At 45.2% G+C, this 27,891-nt stretch overlaps 1 protein-coding gene across 3 annotated transcripts in view; it reads right to left on the bottom strand.

The window, feature by feature from the left end:
* The window catches only part of IQCA1 (IQ motif containing with AAA domain 1), a 166,811-nt gene extending 142,522 nt beyond the window's left edge, over window positions 1–24,289 (bottom strand). For 2 of the 3 annotated variants that reach the window (XM_050751654.1, XM_050751655.1), the window contains exons 1-5: window positions 23,935–24,289; window positions 13,128–13,452; window positions 9,658–9,777; window positions 4,470–4,661; window positions 3,294–3,365 (exon numbers count right to left, since the gene is read on the bottom strand). In XM_050751654.1, coding sequence (XP_050607611.1) covers window positions 3,294–3,365; window positions 4,470–4,661; window positions 9,658–9,777; window positions 13,128–13,452; window positions 23,935–23,945 — 720 coding nt within the window. In that variant the 5' untranslated portion in view covers window positions 23,946–24,289. The remainder of the gene's footprint in view (window positions 1–3,293; window positions 3,366–4,469; window positions 4,662–9,657; window positions 9,778–13,127; window positions 13,453–23,934) is intronic. The other variant, XM_050751656.1, reaches the window with a different exon arrangement.
* Window positions 24,290–27,891: the final 3,602 nt, after the last annotated feature.

The following is a 27,891-nucleotide window of genomic DNA, read 5'->3' as shown; positions in this document are numbered from 1 at the left end:
TAAGACCATGCCCCTCCACCAGGAAACTAGGCAGTTCCAAGTTTCTGGAACATGGACTTGAATTCTTTCCTCAAGCAAAATAATTATGTGCGAACAACAAAGGCCATGTGGAGAGGCCACGACTGCAGGTGGAGCAATGCATGACGAGGGGCCAGAGTAAAATGTAAACTATTCTAAAACTAAATGAACTTGCCGTGTCATTTAGAACGTGCCATTATAAAACTGATGAAAATTACAGGGCAATATCCTGAAAATTCAACTAAATTATATTTTAGTTATACTTAATACCACTGGCAAAATCTTTTAATTTATTTTAAATCCTAAAATCCCCCAAAAGAAAATTGAATATTTATACAAGAAGACTTAATTAAAATATGGCTTAAATGGTTAGGTTTATGGTTGATCACAGAACAAAAGGATTTAAAGTATCAACCACATAGTGGTGACCACTTTATTTATTTTCCCTGAAAGTGAGAAGAGGAAGGCAGTATTAGAAATTAACACTGAAACCTAAAAACAAAGAAGATTAGAAAGAAAACCATATCCTCACATTGGTTAAAATGTTGTATTTGTTTTACTTCTTACGTTATTCTCTGACATTTCTACTGTGTCTACTGTTATAGACAGAAAAGAAAAGAATCCCGATTTTTGTCTTACCTGAAGTACATATTTGTTAAGTACATAGAATTGGAAAAACGTATTTCAACTGGAGTATTATTTGATTAAGGTACAATTTTAAAAGCTACAAATTACTTAAGTCATGATTCATGTCTTTTCCCCCTCTGACATAATTTTGAATATGCATTTTATCTGTAATTTTTTAGACATAAAACACATGTTTATTGCAGAAAGATGTAAGACTAAGCAAAAATTAAAAAATAGAATCATGGTGTTCATATTTTACATTTCCCAAAATATGTAGAAACTCTAAAACATCACTTCTAAAGATACATAATGGGATATTTTAAGTATTTCTGGGCACCAATTTCTTACAATTCTAAAAATATACTAATATGAATATCTATATATTGTATACTTTGCTCATATTCTTGGCTTTTTTTTTTTTTTTTTTTTTTTTGGAGCAAAGAAATTCCAAGGGTTGGCACTACTGGGAAAGAAGGTGTGTTTGTAATGAGACAAACTGAACTTAGAAAGGTGGGCAAGTAAAACCTCAGTGGCAGTCCCTGGGATTGTACTTGCCACTCGGTCCTTACCCAAACTGAGTGTCATCCTTACTGGGTCTCTTTTCTTTTGTTAGCATGGATTTTTAAAAGCGATTTAAGTTTCCTTATGGGCACTGTGCTGCACGGGGAGACTCCCCCTTCTCAGCCCTCATTCCTTGGTGCCTGCTTCCCGGCCGCCCGACCTGCGTCATGATCTGAGGGTTCTTCCTGCCTTCTTTAGCGCCCTCCCTTTATTCCTTACAGACATTCTCCTACTAAATCTCTTGCGTGCCTAATTCCACCATGGCCTCTGCTCTCACAGGACCCAAACTAACAGAGGCACTTTGAAGCTCTTTTCAGCATTTGCTGCATGGTTGTTTTATTTAGGTTTTTTCTCCTTTGGTCACTTTTGCTATTCATACTTCCCTAGACAGTTTTCTCTGTTCAATATTTTCTATTTTATGACCATAATTGTTCATGACATCACCTAATAGTTTTTAACTTGCTAGTGCCTGTGGTCATTGTATACTGCGTATATGACCACATATATGTCATATATATGTATGTGTATATATATGTCATGTGTTTGTAAATATACATATACATATATATAATATTTGTCATACATTTGTATTTTCTTTTCTTCTTTTCTTGATTAGTCTCACCAGGGCTCTGTATGTTATTAGCATTTTCAAAGACCGAGTCATTGTTTATCAATGTTCCTGTTTCGACATTTTTACCTGGGCACTGGATAGGGGGTATCAAGCCAAGTAGCTCACCAGAACACACCTTAGGTCAATGCTGGAACAAGTCCCAAACATGCTTTCTTTTCTTTTTAAAATTACAATGTCCTTTAATGAAAACTGAGCAGGTCAACAAAGCCCCACTAGGACTGACTGGTCCCCTTCTCTGGTCATAATGAGCTTTGCAAAGAACTGGCTTCAGGGGGTTTGACAGCTGCCTCCAAGGGCTGAAGGGATTGTCATGTGAAAGGGAAAGAGGACACATTCCAAGCTACTGCAGGGGACAGAGCCCAGCCTGGCAGTGGGATCTGCAGGGAGGCCAACTGCAGTTTAATGAAAGAGAATGGACTCCTGTGGGAGGCAGAGGTTCTGTTTTCAGGAGGGGCTCAGGCAGAGGACAAGTCAGCCTTCCTCAGATGCCATGCACTCGATGAGGCAAAGCATGCAGAAAAATCTTTAGCAGCAGACAGACTCTAAGATGGTCCCAGTGACCCTGCCTTCTGGTCCTCTTCCCTCATGTAATCCCCTCCCCTTGAGTGTGGGTGGCCCCTATACCTTGCTTCTAACCAATATGATAGGGTGAAGGTAATGGGATGCCACTTCTGTGATCATTTGCGTAAGATTCTGAGCAGCCCCTCTCTCCCTGCTGGCTTAGACGAAGGCAGCTGCCATATGGAGAAGCCCACATGGCATGGAGCTGGGGGCTGCCTCCAGCTAATAGCTGGCATGAACTGTGGCCCAGGATCTGATGCCCTACAGGGAAGAGAATCTTGCCAGCAACCACACAAGCTTGGAAGCAGGCCCTTCCACAGTTGATCCTCAGATGAGACCTCAGCCCTGGCTGACACCTTGACTGCAGCCTTGTGAGATCCTGAGCGGAGGACCTAGTTAAGGGGTACCCAGATTCCTGGTCCTCAGAAACTGTGAGACAACAAATTGGTGTTTTAAGCTACTAAGTTTGTGGTGACATTGTTATGTGACAATAGATAACTAATCCATCTTTCCAACTCTATGATTCAGTAATCACCAGCACCAAAAAAAAAAAAAAAAGGCCTGCTGTATCAATGCAAACCTACTGTCATGACCGTCCATACTAATATAGTGGTGTGCACTGCTGACATCAGACAGGAATAGCAGATTGTGACAGCTCCTAGCCTGTTTCCACATCTATACCATTCCGCATCTTGCAAAGAAATATGTAAATGGATATAACTCTGATCTCTTCAGATCTCCCTGAGCAGGTTTCTGTACCATATGGGTGACTCCATTCCATTAAATCATGTATTTTTCTTTCCTTTCTTCCCTCAAAAACTCTCTAAAGAAGACACAGTCTCACATATTCTACTGTCTTTAAGAAAACCAGATGCTATCTCTTAAAAAAACTTACCATACCCAGGAAGATCATCTCCTCTTCTCTCAGTTTTTCAGTTTTCTTACATTGATGGAAACGTCGCCAAACCTAAAAACAAATAAATGGTTACTTGTTTAATATACACAAATATAAAGAAAACATGGTTTGCAGTTTCTCCTATATAAACTGCACATCTCAAAATGCCAACTAATCCTAAGCTTAGGTTGTCCATGCGTGTGTTGACAGAATATTTTTTCTTTTGTGATCACAGGCAAAAAAATTATTAAAAAAATGAACCACAGAACTGACCTATAATTGTTATTAGTGAGATTCCTTTACCTTGGCTTCTTCAAGAGGAACTTCTAGGTAGGAGGAACGTGAGGCTAGATCTAGGGATGGCACTTCATGGTTTTAAAGGAAAAATTTCCAAAGTAATGTGGGGAAATATAGTAACCTCCAAGAACTGTACAACTCAAGCTTTTAACTCAGATGCTAAAACTTTAAATATTCCCACAGAAACCCGAAAGAAATCAGTCTTTTATCCATCCTTCCCTACCACCTTCTCCTATTCCTATTCAGGGAAAATTAGGGACAAAGAGTCCTCATCTTCTGGCCTAATTTTATGTCCTTATACTTATTTTCTCTGAAACCTAATGCTAGTTTGTATCACATTGCCATCTGCTGCATTTCCCTGTAAGTAACCCTAGCCTCTATTTGAAAAAAAAAAAAAATGGGGCACAAATCCATGGTGCTTATCTGATAAGGAAAGGAAACCTTACGGATTCCTTCCAGAAGGGACACTGATGTACTGGTTATTAGTGATGGCTGCTGCATGTTTCTGGAAGCTATTAAGGCCTGCTCCCCCTTCTGTAATTATATATCTGTGTGTGAATGTATTCCAAAAATCCATTAAGGATTTATATCCTCACTGCATTTCAGCAACATTCATTTCAACAATTACCAATGGTCTTTAACAATATTTGAATAAAATGCCCTGAGTTTAATACCTATTTAGAGTAAAAATTTGAAAATATGACCAAGCTTAGGTAATGGTTTCCCCAGGGTAAGTTAATAAATCTTTCTGGAATGTAATCCAGTTCTATAAGGGTAGGATTCGGGGTTTGAGTTTTGAAGCTCAGCCCCGAAGTTGGGATGCATCTTTAGTGTATAAGACACCCTGTACCCCCAACTCCAGGAGCTCTAGGTTTGCACCTTCTGAATGCAGAGTGCAGCAGCCCAGGAATCTGTCACTTTCTTGCCAAGCGTCTTGGATTGCTTTGCTCTGTATTCTTGCAGATAGATTTGCTTCATGAATAACGCCCTTAGGCGACCTTGCCGTGCCCTCTCAGCAATCTGGATTAATTTAACAGCCTGGTCGAAAGGCATACTCTTTACAGGGAATTTCTGCAAACAACAGTTAAGAGAAACCAATGTTTGAACATGTTAACCACATCAATTGATCCCGGACACATCACACGCTTACTTCAAACACAATCCTGCTAAGAGTCCCCACGGTTGATGACAAGTGTGAGAACCACTGAACACTGTTCATTTTTCCAATGAACGATGTATATTTCGATAACATGCCATACTCATGCAGTGATCCCAAATTTAAGGACCTCATGACTTTCCTTTATCCTTCTGCACAAAATACTAATTAGCTCCAAGATATTTTAGGTTGGCAGCAAATTCTACTAAAAATGCCAATAAAATTGATGCAGTAAAACTTGAAATTGCTATCAATATTTCATTAACTTAAGAGGAGAAACATAGAAATGGAAAACATACCTCTAATATGAGCTTTTAAAATTTAAAATATACATGAAGTAAAATGCTGATCTTAAAATCAATTACAGAATGACCCAGTGAATACAACTGATAACAAAATCATTTTTGGGGCATTGAATTTTAGATATGAAAAGTCTTCCAGTGTCTATAAACTTGCACCTTAAAACATTCAAACATGATGAGTACTAGCAAAACAGAAAAATCAGGGCTGGTAAGTAAAATGTTTTGGGACATCTCATATGGTGTACGTGGAGACAAAGTTAAGCGAGGGGCTGTGCCATTTTTTGAGGAAAGAGGGACAAGAACAAAGGGCTCTAGGTGCATGCTGGGGCCTGTGTGGGATCTGGGTGCAGGTGAGGCCTGGGCGGGCTCCGGGTGCAGGTGAGGCCTGGGCGGGCTCCGGGTGCAGGTGAGGCCTGTGTGGGCTCCGGGTGCAGGTGAGGCCTGTGTGGGCTTTGGGTGCAGGTGAGGCCTGTGTGGGCTTTGGGTGCATGCTGGGGCCTGTGTGGGCTCCGGGTACATGCCGGGGCCTCTCTGTGGGCTCTGGGTGCAGGTGAGGCCTGTGTGGGCTCTGGGTGCAGGTGAGGCCTGTGTGGGCTCTGGGTGCATGCTGGGGCCTGTGTGGGCTCCGGGTGCAGCTGAGGCCTGTGTGAGCTCCGAGTGCATGTTGGGGCCTGTGTGGGCTCCGGGTGCAGGTGAGGCCTGTGTGAGCTCCGAGTGCATGTTGGGGCCTGTGTGGGCTCTGGGTGCATGCCGGGGCTTCTGTGAGCTCTGGGTGCAGCTGAGGCCTGTGTGAACTCTGAGCAGGCTCATCAGGAGGCCCCAGTGCTGTTCCAGAGGCCCCACAGCAAGGGAAGAGGGGCTCACGTGGCCTGGCTCGGGGGATGTCCATGCATGGATGGAAGCAGAAGGGACAGATCACTGGAGTGAGAAAAGCAGCAAAGAGGCCAGGCACAGTGGCTCACACCTGTAATCCCAGCACTTTGGGATGCCGAGGTGGGAGGATTACTTGAGTCCAGGAATTTAAGACCAGGCTAGGCAAAGGGGTGAGACCCCATCTCCACAAAAGAATTTTTTTTAATTAGTGGAGTGTGGTGGGACACTCCTGCAGTCGCAGCTACTTGGGAAGCTGGGGCGAGAGGATCACCTGAGCCCAGAAACTGGAGGCTGCAATGAGCTATGATCATGCCACTGCACTGTGTCTTGGGCAATAGAGTAAGATTCTGTCTCTAAAAAGAATTTAAAAATACATTTAAAAAGAAAAGCACCAAAGCATAGGTGAAGCCTGTTTCCAGGCCTCAGAGGGCAGCAATGGTTGCCACAGCAGGACAAGGTGAAGGTGCTGAGGCCTCATGAGTGGGGTGCTGTCACCAGGGCCACTGCTGCCAGGATGATCCCTCCTCTGTGTAACAAGGCCAGGGTCGGGGGCACAGGAAGGAGTGAGAAGGAGAGGAAAGGTACACATATATTGAGAACCTGTAGATGTCAGACGCTTTTTGTATGCATGCTCATCATATTCACAAGAGCAAACTCCAAGGCCGGTATTACTATGACCACTTAAGACTGAAGAAAACTGAAGATCAAAGAAGTAAGGCAACTTATGTAAGGTCCCGTGGGTAAGAGAAGGAGCCAATTTGAACAGACTGACCCTCTTTCCACTAAGCCACCCACTACCCTTCAACATGGCACGAGGAATATGGTTGCTTATGAGGAAGCTCTTTCACATAACAATCCCTCTGAGTTTTGTTTTCAGTAAGATCTCACTGCTTCGAATTTGCAGTGAGCACACATTTTCAATAATGCACTTGTCAAGTCAGAGTAGAATGAGTATCATTCTGGCATTAAATGAGATGATGAACTTAACATATGGTACCCAGCAAACATGAGTTAGTATTGTACTTCTTTCCTTGAGATTCCAGGCTGTCATTCTGAAAATAGTCGTGGCCATTATCAAATAATTCTAAGGGATTTTGAGTAGGGAACTCAACACGTCAAACATTTTTAAGCATTTAAGGAGGCCCACAGTAGATATTAATGTAGGAGATGGACAATAATTTTCATGCATCAAAATTCTTCTTGGGTTATATATTGTGTGTGTGTATATATATAATATTCTTCTTGGGGTATATATTGTATATAAGCAGCTTAAAGAAAGTGGTCTTGTGAGACATCAAAGGCCATGGGGAAGTAGCAGCAGGGAAGTCCTTGTGGTTTTCTGAGCCCCTGGCACATGTGAAATGAGACTGGGGTGGAGATGAACTGCTTAACCCGATGGAGGAGATAGGAGCTGGCCAAAGCTGGATGCTGAAGGAACAAAGAAGCCTGACTGCTGTGACCGAGAACAAATGAAGAGGAACAGTGAGCAGAAAATGGCAAAGAGGAATTTTTAGGATTTCACTGTAGTGAGAGCATTGTAATCTCCCTTCTCCATTTTCCAACACAAAATCTTGAGTAATTCTGCAGTGCTCATCACTGCTTGGTGCAAAGGGATTCCTTTGGGGGGAACTAAATGCAGTGTGAGTGCTTCGCCCTGACTCATGCATGGACAGAAAGCACAGACACAGGAGCCCAGTGGTGAAAGGATGGCTAGTTGACCCCCAAGTAAGTTGGCTTTGGAATGGACTTCAAGGAATTCATCATGTAAAAGAAGGGCCAGTAGCTGGGAGCAGGGGCACAGGAAGGAGAGGTCATCGAGTTCAATGGCTGGTACGGTTTAAATGTGTCCCACAAAGTTCGTGTGCTAGGAACTTAGTCCCCAGTGCAACGGTGTTGGGATGTGGGACTTTTAAGAGGTGATAAGGTCATGAGGCCTCTCTCCTCAAAATGAATTAATACTGTTATCCAGGGAATAGCTTCCTGCTAAAAGGATAAGCTCACCCCCTCGCTTCCTGCTCTCTTACTATGTGATGCCTTCTGCCATGTTATGACACTGCAAGAAGACCCTTACCAGATGCAACTCCTCAGTACTGGACTTCCAAGCCTCCAGAACCATAAGCAAAACAAACTTGTGTTGTCTTTAAATTACCCAGTCTGTGGTATTCTGTTACACCAACACAAAATGGACGAAGCCAGTATGTCAGCAAAGGTTTCTTGAAGGATGGTGTATCAAGCTAGGCTCTGCAGAATGGGGACCATTTTGATGAGCAGGTACGTAAGGGAGAAGAACAAGTCCTCTATCCAGCATGGAACATGCCTATGGAAAATGAGAGACAGCACTGGGCTGGCAAATACAGGGCATGCATTTCACCTGTCTTCTGAGGCAGGCACATAGGGCACTTTTTTCTCTTGCCATCCTCAGCATACACTTGGAATCTTCCTTAACACCATCACCCAGGCTGGCAATACCCAATGAGGGCTATTTGTAGAAAGACTGCAGGTGCTGGTTTATCCTGGGATCCTGGCCTGCAGCTGCAGCCTCAGCATAGTTAGTCACAGTGCCTCTTTCACCCTGGAGTGTCCCAGCTTGAATGGACAAGTGCTGCCTTAACTGCTTAGGCCATGAAGGCCAGCCAGAGGGGCGAGGCAGTAAGTTAGTGAAATGTATAGGCAGACCTGCCAGAAGGTAGATAGGACAGTGCCCTGTGGAAAGGGTGGGAAGAAGACTCCCCACCAGTAGGCTGCATGGCGGATGATTACAAGAATCCAAGACGTGGTCATGAGAGTCAGGACTAAGACATCTGTGGAAACAGGAAAAAGATGCAGCTGCAAAAATCCTGGGGACAAAAGAGGTATCAGGGCACAGAACTAAAAAGACTTTGCTCCTTGCTTCCCAGGAGGGATCTTTATGGATTATTCTTCCCCCAATGACAGTCCATTCAAGATGATCTAAGTGTCACTCAATGTATTAGTCCGTTTTCGCACTGCTGATAAAGACTTACCTGAGACTGGGCAATTTACAAAAGAAAGAGGTTTAATGGACTCACAGTTCTATGTGGCTGGGAAGGCCTCACAATCATGGCAGAAGGTGAAAGGCACATGTCATACGGTGGCAGACAAGAGAGTTTGTGCAGGGAAACTCCCCTTTATAAAACCATCAGCTCTTGTGAGATTTACTCACTATCACGAGAATGGCACAGGAAAGACACACCTCCATGATTCAATTTCCTCCCACCAGGTTCCTCCCACAACACATGGGAATTGCAGGAGTTATAGTTCAAGATGAGATTTGGGTGGGGACACTGCCAAACCGTATCCACTCAGCCTGCAGTTATAAAAGGCCAATCAACATTTTTAGAAAGTGTAGTAACTTTCAAGTTCCTAGTAAGTTATGTTAGCACTTAATTATTTTACATGAATAACATTTAGCTTCTAGCTTCAGCTAGATGAATTTGAGATGAAACATTAGACTGAGTTGATAATCAACAGATACTGATACAAGTAGCAAAACATACATTTTGATCTCGATTTCTAAGCTCTTGAAAAATAATGATTATATATCACCAAAAGCATGTCCAAAAGTTATGCAACTTCTTATGCACTGTATAACAAGGAGGGAGGGATTATTCTTTCCTTAAACTGAAAATAACCTAAGCGTTGCTCACACAATTAGGAGCAGCAGAAAAAGGAAGTTACACAGATTATGGATTAATGTTTGTTAAAATGATATACAAACCATTTCAGATGTATCTATTCCGCTGTCGGCTAATATCTGAGCAAGAATTTTCTCTCTTCCTTTTATTACTTCCAACTTCTCCTTCAAAAAATACTTGGGTATGGGAATATCTAATTGTTGCTAGAGAAGAGAAAGAACAAAAAAAGAGCATTTCTGTCACAATTCCAGGACTCGAACTTTATTTAAAATATACAGTAAGGATGTGCACATCAAAGACGCTTGCTTTACTTCCCATTTTCATTTAAGGAAAAAAATGAGGCCAGCAGAGTGAAGAGAATTCACTCAGTAAAGAGACACAAAGTCAAAAAGAAAATCATAACCATGCCCCTTGCTTTAATCATTACAGAAAAGCATCAGGAGTTCATGTCAATTAGGCCTCAATTAACTAATGATTACTTAATGGATTTCTTTAAAGAAATACAATATTACCTCGTTTTACCTAAAATAATGGTTCAAATTGGAGTAGTAGAGTATTAAGCTGTAGAGATCTCTGAACTAAACCTAATAATTTATCATTAGCACCATCGACTATTTGTATGTAAATGGTCACATTTTTCTCTAATAATTTGGTTTTATTTTTACCAAAATTACCCCATTGCAAAAATTATTTACAAAAGTAGTTTGTTTTATTATGAAACTGGTTTTTATATAAAAAACTTCTATCCTTCATTTGTGCATGCTACCAAATATTTCAAACTAGCGGGGGGTCAGATGAAAATTTACCAGTCCAAATTGAGTGAAAAGGAGTACAGAAGTACTCTTTAAGGATAAGGGTATGCCCTTGGCCAATCCCACTGAGAAACACTATCCTAGAATTTCTGTCAGACCTGCTTGGCTGTTTTGACAGGGAAGCAAAGGTCTTTGTCTTCAGAACTGGCTACCTTATTTTTTTTCCAATTCCAGGTGTGACTTCCCATAACCTCCCTCCAGCCCAGAGAATTTTGGATAGGCCTTCCCCTAAATAAATGTTTAAGCCTAAGAGGGTATCATTTTTAGGACTTGGTGGGACAGTATCCCCATGGCTTCTGGGAGGTGACAATGACTTTTGAACACGAAACCTTTCTGAGGCTCATGGAGGGCTGGGGGTGACTGGAGAGTGAACTAGCAGAGTCCAGTGGGTGGGTGTGGCCTGAGGAGAGAGGGCAGTCGGAGAAGAATGATGACATTTTGATTTAATGTGATTTTTATTTATTAATAAGCACATTCAAGTGTGGTACTTTTATAACTTTGAAGACAAAACCTCATTGTCTTATAGCCCCATCTGGTCCATTTGGTACCACAAAATTATAGTTAGCTGGCCAGGCATGGTGGCTCATGCCTGTAATCCCAGCACTTGGGGAGGCTGAAGCAGGTGGATCACCTGAGGTCAGGAGTTCGAGACCAGCCTGGTCAACACGGTGAAACCCTGTCTCTACTAAAAATACAAAAATTAGCTGGGTGTGGTGGCACGCACCTGTAATCCCAGCTACTTGGGAGGCTGAGGCAGGAGAATTGCTTGAACCCAGGAGGCGGAGGTTGCAGTGAGCTGAGCTTGCACCATTGCACTCCAGCCTGGGCAACAACAGCAAAACTCCATCTAAAAAAATATTATACTTAGGATTTTGAGGATGAGAACACAGAGTCACTGAGAATGGAAGAGAAGCAAAGAAAGATATTAGTTGCTCCATCTTCGTCCATGATGCGTTTCATGTCCATCCCTGAAACCTTGAGGCTTCTCATTCCCTATGGAGTGGAATCTAGGAAACTTCCGGTGGTAGAGAAAGGCTCTTTCCCGCATATATTTCTCTCTATGAGGTGGGCCCATTAGGAAAGTTTCCCCGCGTGGCAGGTTACAAACAGTCTTCAGACTAAGGGGCAGTTTAAGGAAGGATTTGGGGAACTCATGGAACCAAGGGCAGGAACCCAGCTGGGTGTTTGTCAGTCCTGGGGATGTGGCCAAGAATGAAGGTGCCTTCAGCCTATCCCAACCATGTGGGATTCAGTGACAGCACATGGTTCAGTCACTATTTCCAGGACTGCGAGGAAACACTGTTGACCGCCCCCTGCACAAAGGCCTCCTGGATGCCATCTGCTCGTTTGTCACTCCTCTTGGTGCTTGGTGGCCCCGTCCCCACAGCAACAGTGGCATGGCCTTTAGGAAGATGATGTCCCTGGAGCAGAGGGGCTGGCTGATGCGGCAGGAAAGGCAAGGCCGTGGAGGGGCTGCCACACACAGCCCTAAATGCACTATTCCTCAACAACAGGGGCGTGACTTCCTGTTCTTGAAATTCAACTAATAAATGTATTATTACTTCATTAGTTAAATTTAGGAATATGTATTGCTTCATTAGTTAAATTTAGGAATATGTATTACTTCATTAATTAAATTTAGGAACATGATTTAATAACCATTTGTTTCACTGTTATCCTAAATTGTTCATATTGTCACTTTAGTGAGTAAAGTGCACCAGATCAAATCTGGTGATCAGTCCATGCTCTTACAGATGAATGCAATAAGCATAAAACTTTTGGAATAATCGTCAACATCTTCATTCATTTCAGTTATTCTCATTATTCCATTCTGATAAAATAATAATGTGAGGAAAGCCTATCTCAGAAAGAAAGATACCTTTATAAAAGCCCAAATATTTTCAAGGAGAAGAAACATGAAACACTCATGTAGAAAATTAAAGACTTTCTCCTTTTGATTTTACTTCAAGGAAATGTTCCTTTCAAAATGAAGGTGCGCTCCCAGGACCATGACACTGATGGGAGGTGGCCAGTGGCCCCGGCAGCCCAGCCAGCCTGAGTCAGAAGAGAGGCCCGGTGCCCGGCAGGAATGTCAGAAGGCAGCAGGGGCCGAATGCTTGCAGGAGGGGGGTGTGGTTGCCAGGTGCCAGCAGGGAGGGCTCCAGAGAGAGAGGGAAGGAGGGGAAGAGATGCAGAGGGAAGGAAGGGAAGAGGGGCAGAGGGAAGGAGGGAGAGCAAGCACATGAGCTCTCCTTTGACGTCTGAGGCCCACTGCCATGTAAGCCATACATTCCCCTGGGTCACCACTGTCCCAAAGTAAGGAGGAGATGCATCCACCTGGCAGTAGGGAACCTGTGACCAACAGGCTACAGAGAGATTCCCATGGAAACAGAGGAGCGGGTGGTGCTACTGGATGCTGGGAGGGTCCGTGCTTCAAGGGTGCTGATGAAAGGGCTGGCCCACTGCATTCCAACAGCCTTGTGCAGACACCACGGTGTCAGGTAAGACCACGGCCACTGCAGTGCCTAACACAGCCAAGAAGTGTGCAGATGCATCTGCACCAGAAACAAAGGGAACCCAATCCTTGTCCACGACAGCATGGTGTAATTGAAGGGAAATGTTTAGATTTTCCACACACCAACTAGTAAACATGGACAGGAAGTCTGTAGGGTACTGGGTACAGGGCTACATATCCTATTTATAACAAAAAGCAACTAATAAGAAAACAACAGAGTGCTTACGGGAGCCAGCTTTAGATCCTGCAGGATATCATCGAAATAATGGAACTCCGTGAGTTCCAGCTCCACCATCTCGTTCTTCAGCTCCAGGATGCGGCCCATCACCCCGTCCAGGACTTTCCTGATCAGTATTCGTTTCTGGGGATGGACGATCTGGTCGTAGACATTCTCCAGGTTTCTAAAGATCTGCACATACTTTATGTAGAAGGTGGCCAACGTTTGAAAGATGAAAACCTGATTTCTTTGTGGTTCAACCATCTTCTGAGGTTCTTTATCGAGTAAAGCACCGAGGGCTTCTTGGGTCTGATGCCACATCTTATTATACATTCTGGGGGAAGATAAGGAATTTAGATGACACAGTAAATAAAAATCACTTGGTAAAACATAAACATCGGGCTTTTGGTATTGCAAAATATAACACAGAATCAAGTGTGAGCTAAGAATATCGTTATGTAGTAGAAAGGCTTGTTAGACAATTTATATCCTGTTCTGATGTCCTTGTGATTTCTGAATATGTATCAACACTATTATCATCAAATAAATAGTTTTAAAGGCATTTTGTCTAAGTGATATGAAGTTTTTCCTCACTTCGCCCATAACACCACTATTATTATACACATTTAAAAGAGGACAGAGTTGATATCCAGAATAGTTAACTGATTTGTCCACGTACACAGCTGGTGAAGTATCCATTGGAACAACCACTTTGGAAAGTAATGTAGCATTTTCTTACGAAGTTGAATGTGTGCATATCCTATGAATGAATAACTATACCCTAGAGAAACTTGTAAATATGCATCAAGAATGATCACTTGCATTTTTTAAATAATAGTAAAAACCTGGAGATAACACAAATGTCCACCAATAAGACAGTGGATAAATACATCGTAGTAAATTCACCAATGGACTATCACACAGCAGTGAAAAACGAATGAAGTACAGCAAAAGGCAACCACTAAGAATCTTAGAACCATAATGTACAGTGTAAGAAATGAAGTGTAGGCCGGGCGTGGTGGCTCACGCCTGTAATCCCAGCACTTTGGGAGGTCGAGGCGGGTGGATCATGAGGTCAGGAGATTGAGACCATACTGGCCACCCTGTCTCTACTAAAATACAAAAAAATATTAGCCAGGCGTAGTGGCGCCCGCCTGTAGTCCCAGTTACTTGGGAGGCTGAGGCAGGGGAATCACTTGAACCTGGGAGGTGGAGTTTGCAGTGAGCCGAAATCGTACTGCTGCACTCCAGCCTGGTGAAAGAGCGAGACTCTGTCTTAAGAAAAAAAAAAAAGAGGGAGAGAGAGAAGCGAGGTGAGGTGCAGACTGTGGCCTGGGAGGCTGAGCTCTATGGAATGCACCAGCTGGGCTCTCTGCCCTCATTCCAGTGAGTTGAGTTAGTGGATTGAACAGAGAGGAAGCCAGAGAGCAGACGAGTATGACCCTCTTGTCCACACCCTGGCGAGGCAACAAAGGCTGGGTGTGCCCTTCCACCAAAGTCTTGGGGTGGTGGTGGCTCTGTTGTGGCTGGCTGGCCCCAGAGTACTGCCCCATCCCTTACCAGTTTCCCTAGACTATGTCCACCTCTTTGTTACTGGTCTCTTTATTAGGCCCTCATGAGTGTCCCCACTTTTCCTGCCAGGGCCAATACATTCATGGTAGAGATTCCCACCTTCCCTTACCAAATTTCAGGTGATTTTTTGATTCTGCTTTTATGTTCAAGAACCAGGACTGAAAAGTGAACTGGAAAGTCAGTGTGTCTGGGAAGGAGCTTCACTGTAGAAAGTGGGTGTGGAGAGCCCTGATGACTGATGAAGGAGAAACCCAAAAATGTCAGTATCTTTCTGTAAGGTCTTTCCCTATGCTAACGGGGGTGGGGGGGGGGCAGCCCTAATCCCCTGAAGGAGAAGCAAGTCGATCAAGGGGGCTCACCTCTTCTTTACTGTCAGCCAAGCCACTCATTCCCACGCTTACCTGTGCCTGGCGTCCTGAGTCCAGGTTGGCTGCATGTGCCAACTTCTGCCTGGTTGGCTAGTGGCTTGGCCACCTGCTCTCTGGGGTGTACAAGTGACTGGCAGCCTAAATGTGGCCTATACAGATCTGCAAGCAGTCCTCCAATTTCAGCCCCATCCCAGAAGAACCATGCCCCCCATCTGTCTTCCCAGGGAAACAGCTGGCTTTTGATCACCCCAGCCCCATCTGCTGGCTTTCAGGTCCCACATTCTTTGCCCTTCCTCCATTCCCTTTCATCCATGCCTGCTCTCCCTTTCCCACATTTTCTTTTTTTCTTTTGAGACAGAGTCTCAATCTGTCACCCAGACCTGAGTGCAGTGGTACAATCTTGGCTCACTGCAACCTCTGCCTCCCGGGTTCAAGCAATTCTCCTGCCTCAGTCTCCTGAGTAGCTGGGACTACAGGCGTGTGCCACCACATCAGGCTAATTTTTGTATTTTTAGTAGAGATGGGGTTTTGCCACACTGGCCAGGCTGGTCTTGAACTCCTGACCTCAAGTGACCCACCTGCCCTGGCCTCCCAAAGTGTTGGGATTACAGACGTGAGCCACTGTGCCTGGCCTCCTGCACTTTCTTGGTATCTCTTGTCAAATGTTTTCTTTGTCCTTGTGAGTTCATAGCTTTAAAATCCTTTATTGCCATTTTGGAGGCAATTCAGGAGGAAGAGGAGATAAGTACCCATGGTTAGCCACCCTGTTTGACTGCGAATCTCTCTTCTACATTCCTAAGGTCATTATTAAGTATCCCCTCCAGGTACCCTCTGCCCCAGGCTCACCATCTGCCATTTCTCAAACATGCTCCATTCTTCCCTAAACACTAAGCATCATTTACTGAAGCACTGATTATACGTGCTTTTCCCACCTTTCTGGCCAAAAAGTAAAAGCATATCTTGATGTCTGCAAGATTTTGGGGTTCAGATGATGATGATGATGATGATAATGATGATGATGATAATGATGATGACGATGGCGATGGTAATAGCTTACATTTATATACTGTGAGTCACTGTCTTAAGTGGTTTCCATGTAATAACTCATGTAATCCTCACAACAACCCTATGAGGTAGGCATAATTATTAGCCCAGTTTACATATGAGAAAACTGAGGCAAAGAGAAGTTACTGCCCAAAGTCACACAGTTTGAATGCAGGATATACATGTAGGCAGTCCGGCTCCAGAGTTCACTCTCTAAACCACTTCATCGCTTCCCATTTGTCAGGGAGAAAGTAGATGAGGAAGGAGGGGTCCTGTGACACAGAGGTAGTTACATCACAAGCAAACAGACTGAGCACAAAAACCAAAACTCTTCCCCCCAACACCCCACTGAGTCAGGACACTGAATTCTGCCTTTAGAATCCCATCCCCAGCATGTTCGAATGCCAGATTTCTCAAAACTCAGCAATATTTAAAATACTGCTAGTGAAAGGGCACTCTTCCAGACCAGCTTATTATGAGAAAGAAGGTTATTATCAGAAAATTAGAATTCCACTTGGCACAGTGTATTAGTCCATTCTCTCACTGCTATACAGAAATACCTGAGACTGGGTAATTTATTTATTTAGAGATGGAGTTTCGCTCTTGTTGCCCAGGCTGGAGTGCAATGGAGTGATCTCAGCTCATTGCAACCTTCGCCTCCCAGGCTCAAGTGATTCTCCTGCCTCAGCCTCCCGAGTAGCTGGGCAGGCATGCACCACCACGCCCAGCTAATTTTGTATTTTTAGTAGAGACAGAGTTTCTCCATGTTGGTCAGGCTGGTCTTGAACTCCCGACCTCAGGTGATCTGCCCACCTCGGCCTCCCAAAGTGCTGGGATTACAGGCGTGAGCCACCATGCCCAGTGAGACTGGGTAATTTATAAAAAAAAGAGGTTTAATTGGCTCACAGTTCCATAGGCTGTCCAGGAAGCATGGCAGCATCTGTGTCTGGGGTGGCCTCGGGGAGCTTTTACTCACGGTGGAGGCAAAGTGGGAGCAGGCATCTCACACGGCACCAGCAGGAGCAAGAGGAAGGCGGGGAGGTGCCACACACTTTTAAACAAGCAGTTATCCTGATAACTCACTATCACGAGAATGGCACAAAAGGGGAAATCCACTCCCATGATCCAATCACCTCCCCCCAGACCCCGCCTCCAGCATTGGGGATGACAATTTGACAGGAGAGTTGGGTGGGGACACAAATCCAAACCATATCACACAGAACACACATTGACTCCTGGCAGAATTAGTGACTCATAAACAAGTACATTGACCAGGAACAACAACAACAAAAGCAAAACCTCATGCCAGTTCAAAGCTCCTGAGACCCTCTGACATTCTGCTTGCCCCACCTCAAACAGACAAGCAGGAGGGGCTGGAAGAAGCAAAGATGACAGATGATCAAGGAAATGGTTTGGCTGTGGACAACGATCAAGACCCACAGCTCAGCACAGTGTGAGTTTTCCAAGTCCAGACTTCCAGGACCCGAGAAGGGACAGTAAACCCAAGGCACTCACTGGCCTGAGTGAAGACATGGGCTGAACATACTAATGGGTGTGACAACTGTTGGCATAAAACATAGAGCAATGCTCAAGTTGCTTTGTGGACTTAATAGGGTTTGGGGCCCAAACCTGCCAGGACAACATTCAAGAGGAAAATTACAGGCTAATTTTGTTTAGAACTCAGATCTGAAATTCCACTTAAAAAACAGAGCACAGCTCCAGATCAAAAGAATTGTTGCTCTAACCCAGGAGGGGTGATTGCGGGAGTGCTTTTCAGTTCAGCACAGAGGAAAGCATAACTCCAGACAGCAGCGGACCAGTAAAAACCCCAGCTTGTTTCATAGATACCAAGAAGATGCTCAGTAAATTGTAACTTGCAACACAGGCCTGATTAAAAATGTCATCCCCACACACCAGGAAAAAAAGAATGACGACTTCTTCAAAGTGCCAAAAACCAGTGACCCAATGGACCTTCAGTGGAGAAACGCTAGAAATATGCCCTCAAAATTAGCAGTAAAAAAGGACAAGGGAGATACGTAAGTAATATAAACCATTTTTTAAAACACCATTGCTTACAAATGGCATGATTGCAAAACCCAAGGAAATCAGTAACAAAAATACATCAACTAGTATGGCAAAGGACGGGCGTGGTGGCTCACGGCTGTAATGCCAGCACTGGGTGGCTGAAGTGGGTGGATCACTTGAGGTCAGGAGTTCTAGACCAGCCTGGCCAACATGATAAAAACCCATCTCTACTAAAAATACAAAAAGTAGCCGGGCATGGTGGCAGTCGCCTATAATCCCAGCTACTTGGGAGGCTGAGACAGGAGAATTGCTTGAACCCGGAGGCAGAGGTTGCAGTGAGCCAAGATCTCACCACTGCACTCAAGCCAAAAAAAAAAAAAAAATTACAGCAAAATTGCAATACTTTAATGCAGAGAAAAAAATGAAAGAAGAAACCCATTCACAGCACCAATAAAGAATATTAAATATTTAAGAATTCATAGGGTGGGAGCCACATGAAATCTAGCTAAAGGAAATTCTAGAATGCTGTGTACAGATCAGCACAAGCAGAAGGCACTATCTGCTCCTGTCCAAAGAGGCAAACCCTGTCTCTACCAAAAACACAAAAATTAGCCGGGTATGGTGGCGTGCACCTGTAATCCCAGCTACTCGGGACGCTGAGACAGGAGCGGGTACGGTGGCGTGCACCTGTAATCCCAGCTACTCGGGACGCTGAGACAGGAGCGGGTACGGTGGCGTGCACCTGTAATCCCAGCTACTCGGGACGCTGAGACAGGAGCGGGTACGGTGGCGTGCACCTGTAATCCCAGCTACTCGGGACGCTGAGACAGGAGCGGTGGGGTACGGTGGCGTGCACCTGTAATCCCAGCTACTCGGGACGCTGAGACAGGAGCGGGTACGGTGGCGTGCACCTGTAATCCCAGCTACTCGGGACGCTGAGACAGGAGCGGGTACGGTGGCGTGCACCTGTAATCCCAGCTACTCGGGACGCTGAGACAGGAGCGGGTACGGTGGCGTGCACCTGTAATCCCAGCTACTCGGGACGCTGAGACAGGAGCGGGTACGGTGGCGTGCACCTGTAATCCCAGCTACTACTCGGGACGCTGAGACAGGAGCGGGTACGGTGGCGTGCACCTGTAATCCCAGCTACTCGGGACGCTGAGACAGGAGCGGGTACGGTGGCGTGCACCTGTAATACTCCCAGCTACTCGGGACGCTGAGACAGGAGCGGGTACGGTGGCGTGCACCTGTAATCCCAGCTACTCGGGACGCTGAGACAGGAGCGGGTACGGTGGCGTGCACCTGTAATCCCAGCTACTCGGGACGCTGAGACAGGAGCGGGTATGGTGGCGTGCACCTGTAATCCCAGCTACTCGGGACGCTGAGACAGGAGCGGGTATGGTGGCGTGCACCTGTAATCCCAGCTACTCGGGACGCTGAGACAGGAGACTCACTTGAACCTGGGAGGCGGAGGTGCAGTGAGCCAAGACTGCACCACTGCACTCCAGCCTGGGCAAGAGTGCGAGACTCCATCTCAAAAAAAGAAAAGAAAGGCTATAAAGACAGAAGACTCCTGAGACATACATACAGATTTAATATGGCCAAGAATTCAGTAACAATAGACTAAGGACTATAAATAAGTCTAGTAATAATTTTTAAATATGGGAGCAGAACAGGCAGTAAAAGTTAAAAGGCATCTTATACTTCCAACATTGGCCACACCAACAAGCATTAAGTTTGTACAATACCCTAAAGAGGCTGCCTCCGTGAAGTTCAGGTGGGGTGACCTGAACTCCACAAAGATGCAAAGTCAACAATAGCAAGAGATCTTGGGTTGAAGAGGCTCCTGCTTCCAGCAGGGGAAACCACGGCCGACCTGATGGGGCAGAGCACAGTCAGACTTTCTGGATGTCTGGACCTGCTGTGGGCTCCCACCCAGGGGAGCCCAGTCGCTCAGGGTCAGAGCCCTCACTGGCTTCAGTCAGGTCAGAGAAGCAGGACTTTTCCAGGGCCTCACAGAGCTGACCCATAACTGGAATTTTTGGCCAAAGACAGTCCTGGTAGCTTCAGCCTTCTGGGTCCTGCAATTTCTTTCTTCCCCATCTGCAGTCTGTCTGGGGATCCCTGTCTGGAGAGACCAGGCAAAGATTCCTGGCTGACAGGAAAATGTTTGGCAGCTTTGAAAGCACACGGATCCCTGCCTCATTACCTGTTTTCCTCAGTGCTGAGACATGGCGTCATCTCTTTCCACCAGACCCTCTTCCCTGGAAACTGCTTCTGGCTTCCTGCTCCCCAGCTGTCCCAATGCCTCTCCATGGGACCACACCCCCTCACGCGTCGGACCGCCAGGGACCTGGACACCATGCCTCGGCCACACCATCCTGGGGAGCCCCCACTTTGTGCTCAGTCCATCTGGCCTTGCACCCCACCTCCTCGCCCTGCAGCTTCAGCCTCCTTCTGCCTGAGCCCAGTCATGAAGGTCAAATGAGACAAGAGAGGCAGCAAGATGATTTTTCATAAGAGCATTGGTGAGATAATTCACACAGCATAGAATTCACTCTTTTCAAGTGTACAATTCAGTGGTTTTTAGCATAGAGTTGTGCAACCACTACCATTATCTAACTCCAGAACATTTTCATCACTGGGAAAGAAACTCACACCCGTGAAGCAGTCACTCCCCATTCCCCATTCCTCCCCGCCTTTGGCAACCACTAACCTAATTTCCAGCTCTATTTGCCTATTCTGTACATTTCACAGAAGTGGAATCACACAAGAGGGGGCTTCAGTGCTGAGCTCCTTTCCCTCGGTGCGGTGTCCTCAAAGTTCATCCACACTGTCGCCTACTTCGTACTTCATTTCTTCTCATTGCCAAGTTTCCTTTGTACGGATACACTATATTCTGTTTATCCATTTGTCAACCCATGGACACCTGAGTCGTCTCCACCTTTTTTGCTGCTCTGAATAACGCTGCTAGAAGCATTCCTGCATGAGTTTCTGCGTGGACATATGTCTTTATTTTCCCCGGATATGGCAAGGTGGTTTTCAAAGGTAAAAGCGCTCTACATTTAAAATAGAAACCAGTGTCCTGAGCAGCTCATCCCTGGAGGTCACTCAACCTCTTTGTGCTTACGCCTCCTCCACTGGCAAATCTGGATGATGAGACCAACTCTGGACACCTCCAGGGACTACTGTGGGATGGTGATATGGTGTGGCCATGTCCCCACCCAAATCTCATCTTAAATTATAGTTCCCATAATCCCCACGTGTTGTAAGAGGGACCCAGTGGGAGGTAATTGAATTACGGGGACAGCTACCTCCATGCTGTTCTCATGATAGTGAGTTCTCACAAGATCTGATGGTTTTATCAGGTGCTTTTCCCCCCGCTTTGCTCTGCACTTCTCCTTGCTGCTGCCATGTGAAGGGCGTGTTTGACTTCACCTTCCATCATGACTGTAAGTTTCCTAAGGACTTCGCAGTCCTGCAGAACTGCTAGTCAATTAAACCTCTTTCCTCTGTTCCAGTGTGAGAACAGACTAATACAGGTGGAATAACAGGTGTGAAAGTGTTCCGGGAATTTTAAATGCACCTTGCAAACAGAAGGTAGCATTTTATCCATAAGACTACTTAACAGTTTTTAAAAGTATATGATTGGTTTCAGAGTTGAGCATATGACTTAGAGATATGATAGACTTTGAAGTCAGGAGGATTATGGATGGAGAAGACTGAATATAACAGTTAAAAAGACCAGACTGTTAATTCTACAGCTTGGCAGTTTTCCTATAACGGAGTGGGTTGGGGAGGGAAACACTTGCATATTCAGACATACTATGCACGTCCACGGGAAATCAAAATATTGCAAAATGGGAATTCTTTCCGCGTAATTTTGCACATGATAAAACCTTCTGAATCTTCCAATCTTAACTAGTTTGCTATCTTCTTCCCTGAATACTCCCCCTGTCTTCTTGCTCTATGGAAGGCCTGGCTCTGCTCGGAAGCCTTCTCAGTAGAGGCTCCTGTTCCCCCCCAGAGCCCTCTGTCTCTGGCTGTGGGGCTGGGTCAAGGGGACCCCTTCTTTTCACTGCACCTCCAGATATCTGCATTCCCTCCTCCCAACACTCCCTGGCTTTGAATCCCACTTCATCTGATGCTGTCACCACTGCCCCTCAGTCACCATCATCTTCCATCTACCATGATCATTCCAGGCCACCTCCAGGGCACCTACCTACTGAATAGCATCTTGACGCTGCCTTCCCACCTGTTCCATTGCTAAGTGCTGAGTTCCTCTACCTAAGGCCAGTACCCCCTGGATCCCATGTCCTCTCACTACCAACGATGTCACCCACTTCTCCCTCCTCTTCATATATCATTCTGGGCCATTCCCTTCCACACACAAACATTCTATCGTTTTCTGTCTTGGAGCCATGTGCTCTGCCTCTAGCTGCCAACACATTTCCTTTCCTTTGCAGCAAAACTCCTTTAAAGAGTTAGCTATGTTCACCGTCTACAGTTTCTCTCCCTCCTATATTCACTTGAGTAAGTCTTTCTATCCCATCACACCACTGAATCAGCTTCTGTCAAGGTCACTGCTGAACTCCACACTGCCAAATCAACAGTCAGTTCTCAGTTCTACCCCAACTTGTCTCAGGAGCACTTGACGGAGGAGAAAGAAGTTACTTCTCCTGGAAACACTATTACTTCTTTCATTTGCTTCTTCCTCACGGATCATGTCTTTGATCCCTTTGCTGGGTCTCCTCTTCTTCCTGCCTTACTGTGGATGATCCCAGGCTGGGATAATAATAAACCTCTTCTTTATTAATATTCATTCTATGTCTCACAAAGACCATCACAGGCTGACAGCGAGTAAGTTTATATTTCAGACGTGGGTCTTGCTCCTGAACCCAAGATCTGAATATTTTAACTGGCTATTTCATCTCCATGTCATGTCCAATGGGCACTTCCAACTCAATAGGTCTTAAACAGAACTCTTGATCTTCCCCACTCCCAAACCCTGGCAAGCCTTTAACCTCTCCGCTCTTACTTCCTTGCCCAGAAAAATAGGGAGTGTAATAGCAACAGTGCAGGCTGGAGCTACAGTGCCTGCCTTGGCACTGTTTACTTGCTGTGTGAGCTACTTCACCTCTTCATACCCAAGTTCCCTCATTTGTAAAATGGAAATAACAGTATCAACAGCCCATACATTACAGGGTTGCTGTGAAGCAGTTAGAACAGTGTCCACAGGGTCAGCCCTGTACTACCTGTTTGAAATTATTCTTATGAAGACCAAATGAGGTACCTTTGTGCAAGTGCTGTGTAAACGACACAGTGCTAGGCACACACTCCTTTCAGTATCACTGCCACTCGAGGTGGTGAAAAGCAAATGACAATAACGCTTTCCCAAGATCTTTCTAGACTTAAATTTCAGGACCTAGGTGTTTTCACAAAGCAACGTATTTACTACTGTGAAAGATTAACAAAAAAAACCCCAGACAAAATGGCTTATCAGCAATAGCCCCTAAGGGCTTGGCGGGTATAGGGAAGACCGGGAGCTCATCCCCATGGGGTGGTGGGATGCGTGGGGGAGGGGGAGATCTACGCGTATGATCTTCCTTGCTCACAAGAAGCAGATACTCTATCCTGAGGCATATATGAATTTCCTAAAAGGAAAAAAAGTGGGAGAGAGGAGGGAAGTTGAGAGGCGAGGGGAGGAGAAAAGAAAAGAAAAAAGAAAATAAGAGAAGCAGAAAGCAAGTCACCTTCTGGCTTGGGGAAGCCCACCCCATAGCTGTGGCTGGGAGCCCATCACTTACGTGTTCGACATTGCTGGCTACTTTCCCTCTTTTCCTCGCCCTCCGGGAAGCTCTTCCGTTGCTCTCTGAAGGACGGTGGCAGCAGGGGTCAGGGCACTACCAGGAGCTACAGAGGACTGGGAGAGGGTCTTCTGGAGGGAGAAACCAGGACTGCGATAATCTCTCGCTTCGGGCAGGAAAAGGTGAGGCCGGGTTTGCGTCGCAGGCACGGAGCGCGCAGGCGCAGAGAGGGTGCTTCGCTCCTTCCCGTCGGGACCCAGAGACTCGCGAACCTCACTTCGGCCACTCAGGTGGGCGCGACGCGGCCCTAGCAACGGGAACGCCGCGCCTGCGCATTGCCTTCCGCCTGTCCCCTGCGCCCTCCGCGCCTGCGCCACCGCCTCCTGTTGCTGCAGGAACCGCGAGGGAGGCCTGGGTGGGCGCAGCGGCGGTAGCCTGTCGGAGTTCCAACCCTCCGTCGCGGGGCCGGGCAGCCTGGCGAGCCTGCTCCGGGCCCCAGTCCCTGGCCCGTGGTCCTCCAGGCCGTCTTCCCGCTTTCCTGCTGGCCCCATTTTCATCCACCGTCAGCTCTGCGGCCTTGGGCAAGGCCCTTAATGATGGTGGTCTTCAGTTTTTCCATCTGTAAAGTGGATATAACAGTCGTTCGTTCAGAACTTTACTGGGCACCTATTCTGGGCCAAGTGCAGACTTAGATTCTGGGGACTCAAGACTTACGCAGACGCCCCCTTCGGAGACTTAATGAGTATGAACCAAGGCGCGGGTGCGTTGTCAATGTAAAATGCAGTGTGGATGTTATCAACAGTTATCCGTAAGTTGGTATTGAGTGTTGGCTTTCATTGCTCTTCTTTCTTCGCCTTTAGTAACTGTTGAGGTTTATTTGCACATTTTAGGCTCTGCAGTTCCTATTGGAACACCAGGTTTAATGCTGTCAAAGGCGTGGAGCGGACATCCAGGTAAAAAATGATAATCAGGATCAAAAACCTCTCCCCCACCATTATTAATGAAATGCACGAAAGCGTAGTAAAAGCCAGCCCTCTGCACCCCCTTAAAATAATGGAGCAAATTATTTCTCAGACGAGAAATTAAGTACAACCTGTACCGTAAACTTTAAAAGCTCTTTGAAATAGCTGCGTGCAGTGGAGAATGGTGTCCAGCCTCATCTCCACTCTCCCAAAGCCCTTCGGGGGAAGAGACCAAGTAGACACAACACCAAGAATCTCATTAATGCTTTTTGATACAAAGAAGACACAAACTGAAAAGAAGGGAGATGAAAGGGTGAGCAGAACGAGCAAACGCCTGGGGAAATCCTACCAGATAAAACCATCCTGAGTGGAGGTTAATCCCTGCCACCCCCAGGACCTGAGCAAGGACAGGAGAAATCGCCAGGGTTTGCCATTTTCTAGGTTCCTACATTGAATTGAGGCAAAGATTCAAAGTCAGAGGGCATTTTGTAACAGGAATAGGGCACACTCGTGACAAGAGTGGGAGGATGGTGGCAAAGGAGCTTATCAAAATCTCACAAGAGAGCAGAGCCCGGAAGTTGTGTGGATTCAGGGGAGCGGCCCTTATCCTCAGTGTGTACTCAGGCTCCAGAAAAGCAGAGAGAAGTGCAGTATCTCAGCTCTGGAACTCAGATACAGTGAAAAGACAGTCAAAGAGGATTCGCCCACATTATGTTTGAACAAATAGAACATTTTCAAAGAGCAACACGTGTTAAGTAGGAGTAAGATAGAAAGAAGCAGCATATCCACTATCTAAAACCAAGACTTTCATAAAAGTAGAAGAAAGGATTATAACATAGGCCAGGCAAGTGAAAGAAAGAAAGTATGGAGAAAATGTAACCAAATAAATAAAAGCAGAAAAATCTTGGTTTTGTTTGTTTAGTTTAGTTTTTTTTTTTTTTTTTTGAGACGGAGTCTCCTTCTGTTACCCAGGCTGGAGTGCAGTGTGTGATGTCAGCTCACGGCAACCTCTACCTCCCGGGTTCAATCTATTCTCCTGCCTCAGCCTCCCGAGTAGCTGGGATTACGGGTGCCCGTCGCCACGCCTAGCTAATTTTTGTATTTTTAGTAGAGACGGTTTCCCCATGTTGGCCAGGCTGGTCTCGAACTCCTGACCTCAGGAGATCTGCCCGCCTCGGCCTCCCAAAGTTCTGGGATTACAGATGTGAGCCACCGCGCCCTGCCAAAGCAGGAAAATCTTTACACGTGTTCCATGTTATAGAATAAGCTAATAAGAACATTAAGGTAATACAATAAGAACTGGGAGAAAATATAAAACAACAGAAAGAAAAAGGAAAGAAGATTACACAGCTAAGGAAACCAAAAGAAAAACAGAAGTAGTCCAATACAGAAAATAGGTTAGAAAAACCAAGAAATAGACCAGGCACAATTCAGCTGAATTACTGACTTAGAGAGAAAACCTGACTCACTTACAGTAAATGTAGAGAGGAAAGAGTGAGAGACACTTGAGCAATTTACAAAAAGGGTTAGTTGATATTCCTGAAAGAAAGACCTTCAACATTAGACTATTTTCAGAGATACAAAGAAATGTTTTTGAAATAAAAGAATTAAATCTGTAGATCAGAAATTCTCACTGTGTTCCAGGGAAAACTAATATACAACACCCAGCATCAGGAGATGTCCTGGATACATTATTGAACTTCAAAGAGAAATGGCAGGAGAAATCTGGCTAGCCTCAGATCTCAATGTCAGATGAAAACGAAGCAATATTTACAAAGTTCTTGGGAAAAAGTGTGACCCAAGCATATTTCTACTCATTCAAGTTAATAGTCCCAATATGAAAGCCCTCAGGAGATACAGCACTCATGTACAGATTGATGTGTTAACAAATGCAAATAACAGAAACCCAGTGAGCACTGGCTTAAACAATAAGATTTTAAATCTCCCTTAACACCAAGAATAGAGGTGATGGCTCATGATCTCAGTGGCTCAGTGACATCATCTAAGGATCAGTCTTCAATGATCTTTCCATCTTTTGGAGCTGTTATAGTAACCATACGAAATGACTTTCTTTGTGGTCATAAAATGCCTGTCGCAGCTCTAGGTCTTATATCCTCACACTGTGACATCCCAAGATAGAAAAAGAACCAGCAGGGAAATATGATACACATTGCCCTTTTAGAGTAATGAGGATTTACCTGCATTAAGAGGTAGAGAGGTAGATGAAAGAATCCAATCAGAACTCTGTCAGCACAGAAGAAGGCAGGATTGGCTGTATGTAGGCACCATTCAATATGAGCCACCCATGAACTCTTCTAGCAAATAAATTACTTGATGATGAAATACAAGCAAAAGATACAAATTAGGTGAAAAGGGTTAGCATAATACTCAATATGAGAAGACAGTGGAACAAGGTCCCTCAATTCTGCAAGAGAACAAATATAGTTCCTCTGTGATTATACCCTATGAGCTTTGCCAATTGCTGCACTTGTTGACCTCTTGTTCTCTGCCAGAAAGTATTGAGGACGTGACATAAATCATTTATTAAATCTCATTAACTTTGTGAGACAGGTAATATTTTCATCCCCCCCCACCTTTTTTTTTTTTTTTTTTTTTTTTTGAGATGGAGTTTTGCTCTTGTTGCCCAGGCTGGAGTGCAGTGGTGCAATCTTAGCTCACTGCAACCTCCACTTCCCGGGTTCAAGTGATTCTCCTGCCTCAGCCTCCTGAGTAGCTGGGATTACAGGTACCCACCACCACACACAGCTAAAAAAAATGGGTTTTCTGTGAGACAAATGTTACTAAAAACTGGTTCTCATAACAGCCCATCCTTTAGGAAAAATCATTGCTACCTAGGTACATGGATACAGTAGAAAAGGTTACTTTATCCTCAGCGTTTAATAATTCATACAGCCTCAGATCCAGACTGCCAGGTCTCTGGGGAAATCAGTCTTCTCAGCCTTCTTGGTACATGTGACATTTGGGCAAATATTTA

The sequence above is a fragment of the Macaca thibetana genome, chromosome 12, assembly GCF_024542745.1.
Source record: "Macaca thibetana thibetana isolate TM-01 chromosome 12, ASM2454274v1, whole genome shotgun sequence".
NCBI lineage: Eukaryota > Metazoa > Chordata > Mammalia > Primates > Cercopithecidae > Macaca > Macaca thibetana.
This window is presented reverse-complemented; position numbering and strand designations above follow the sequence as displayed.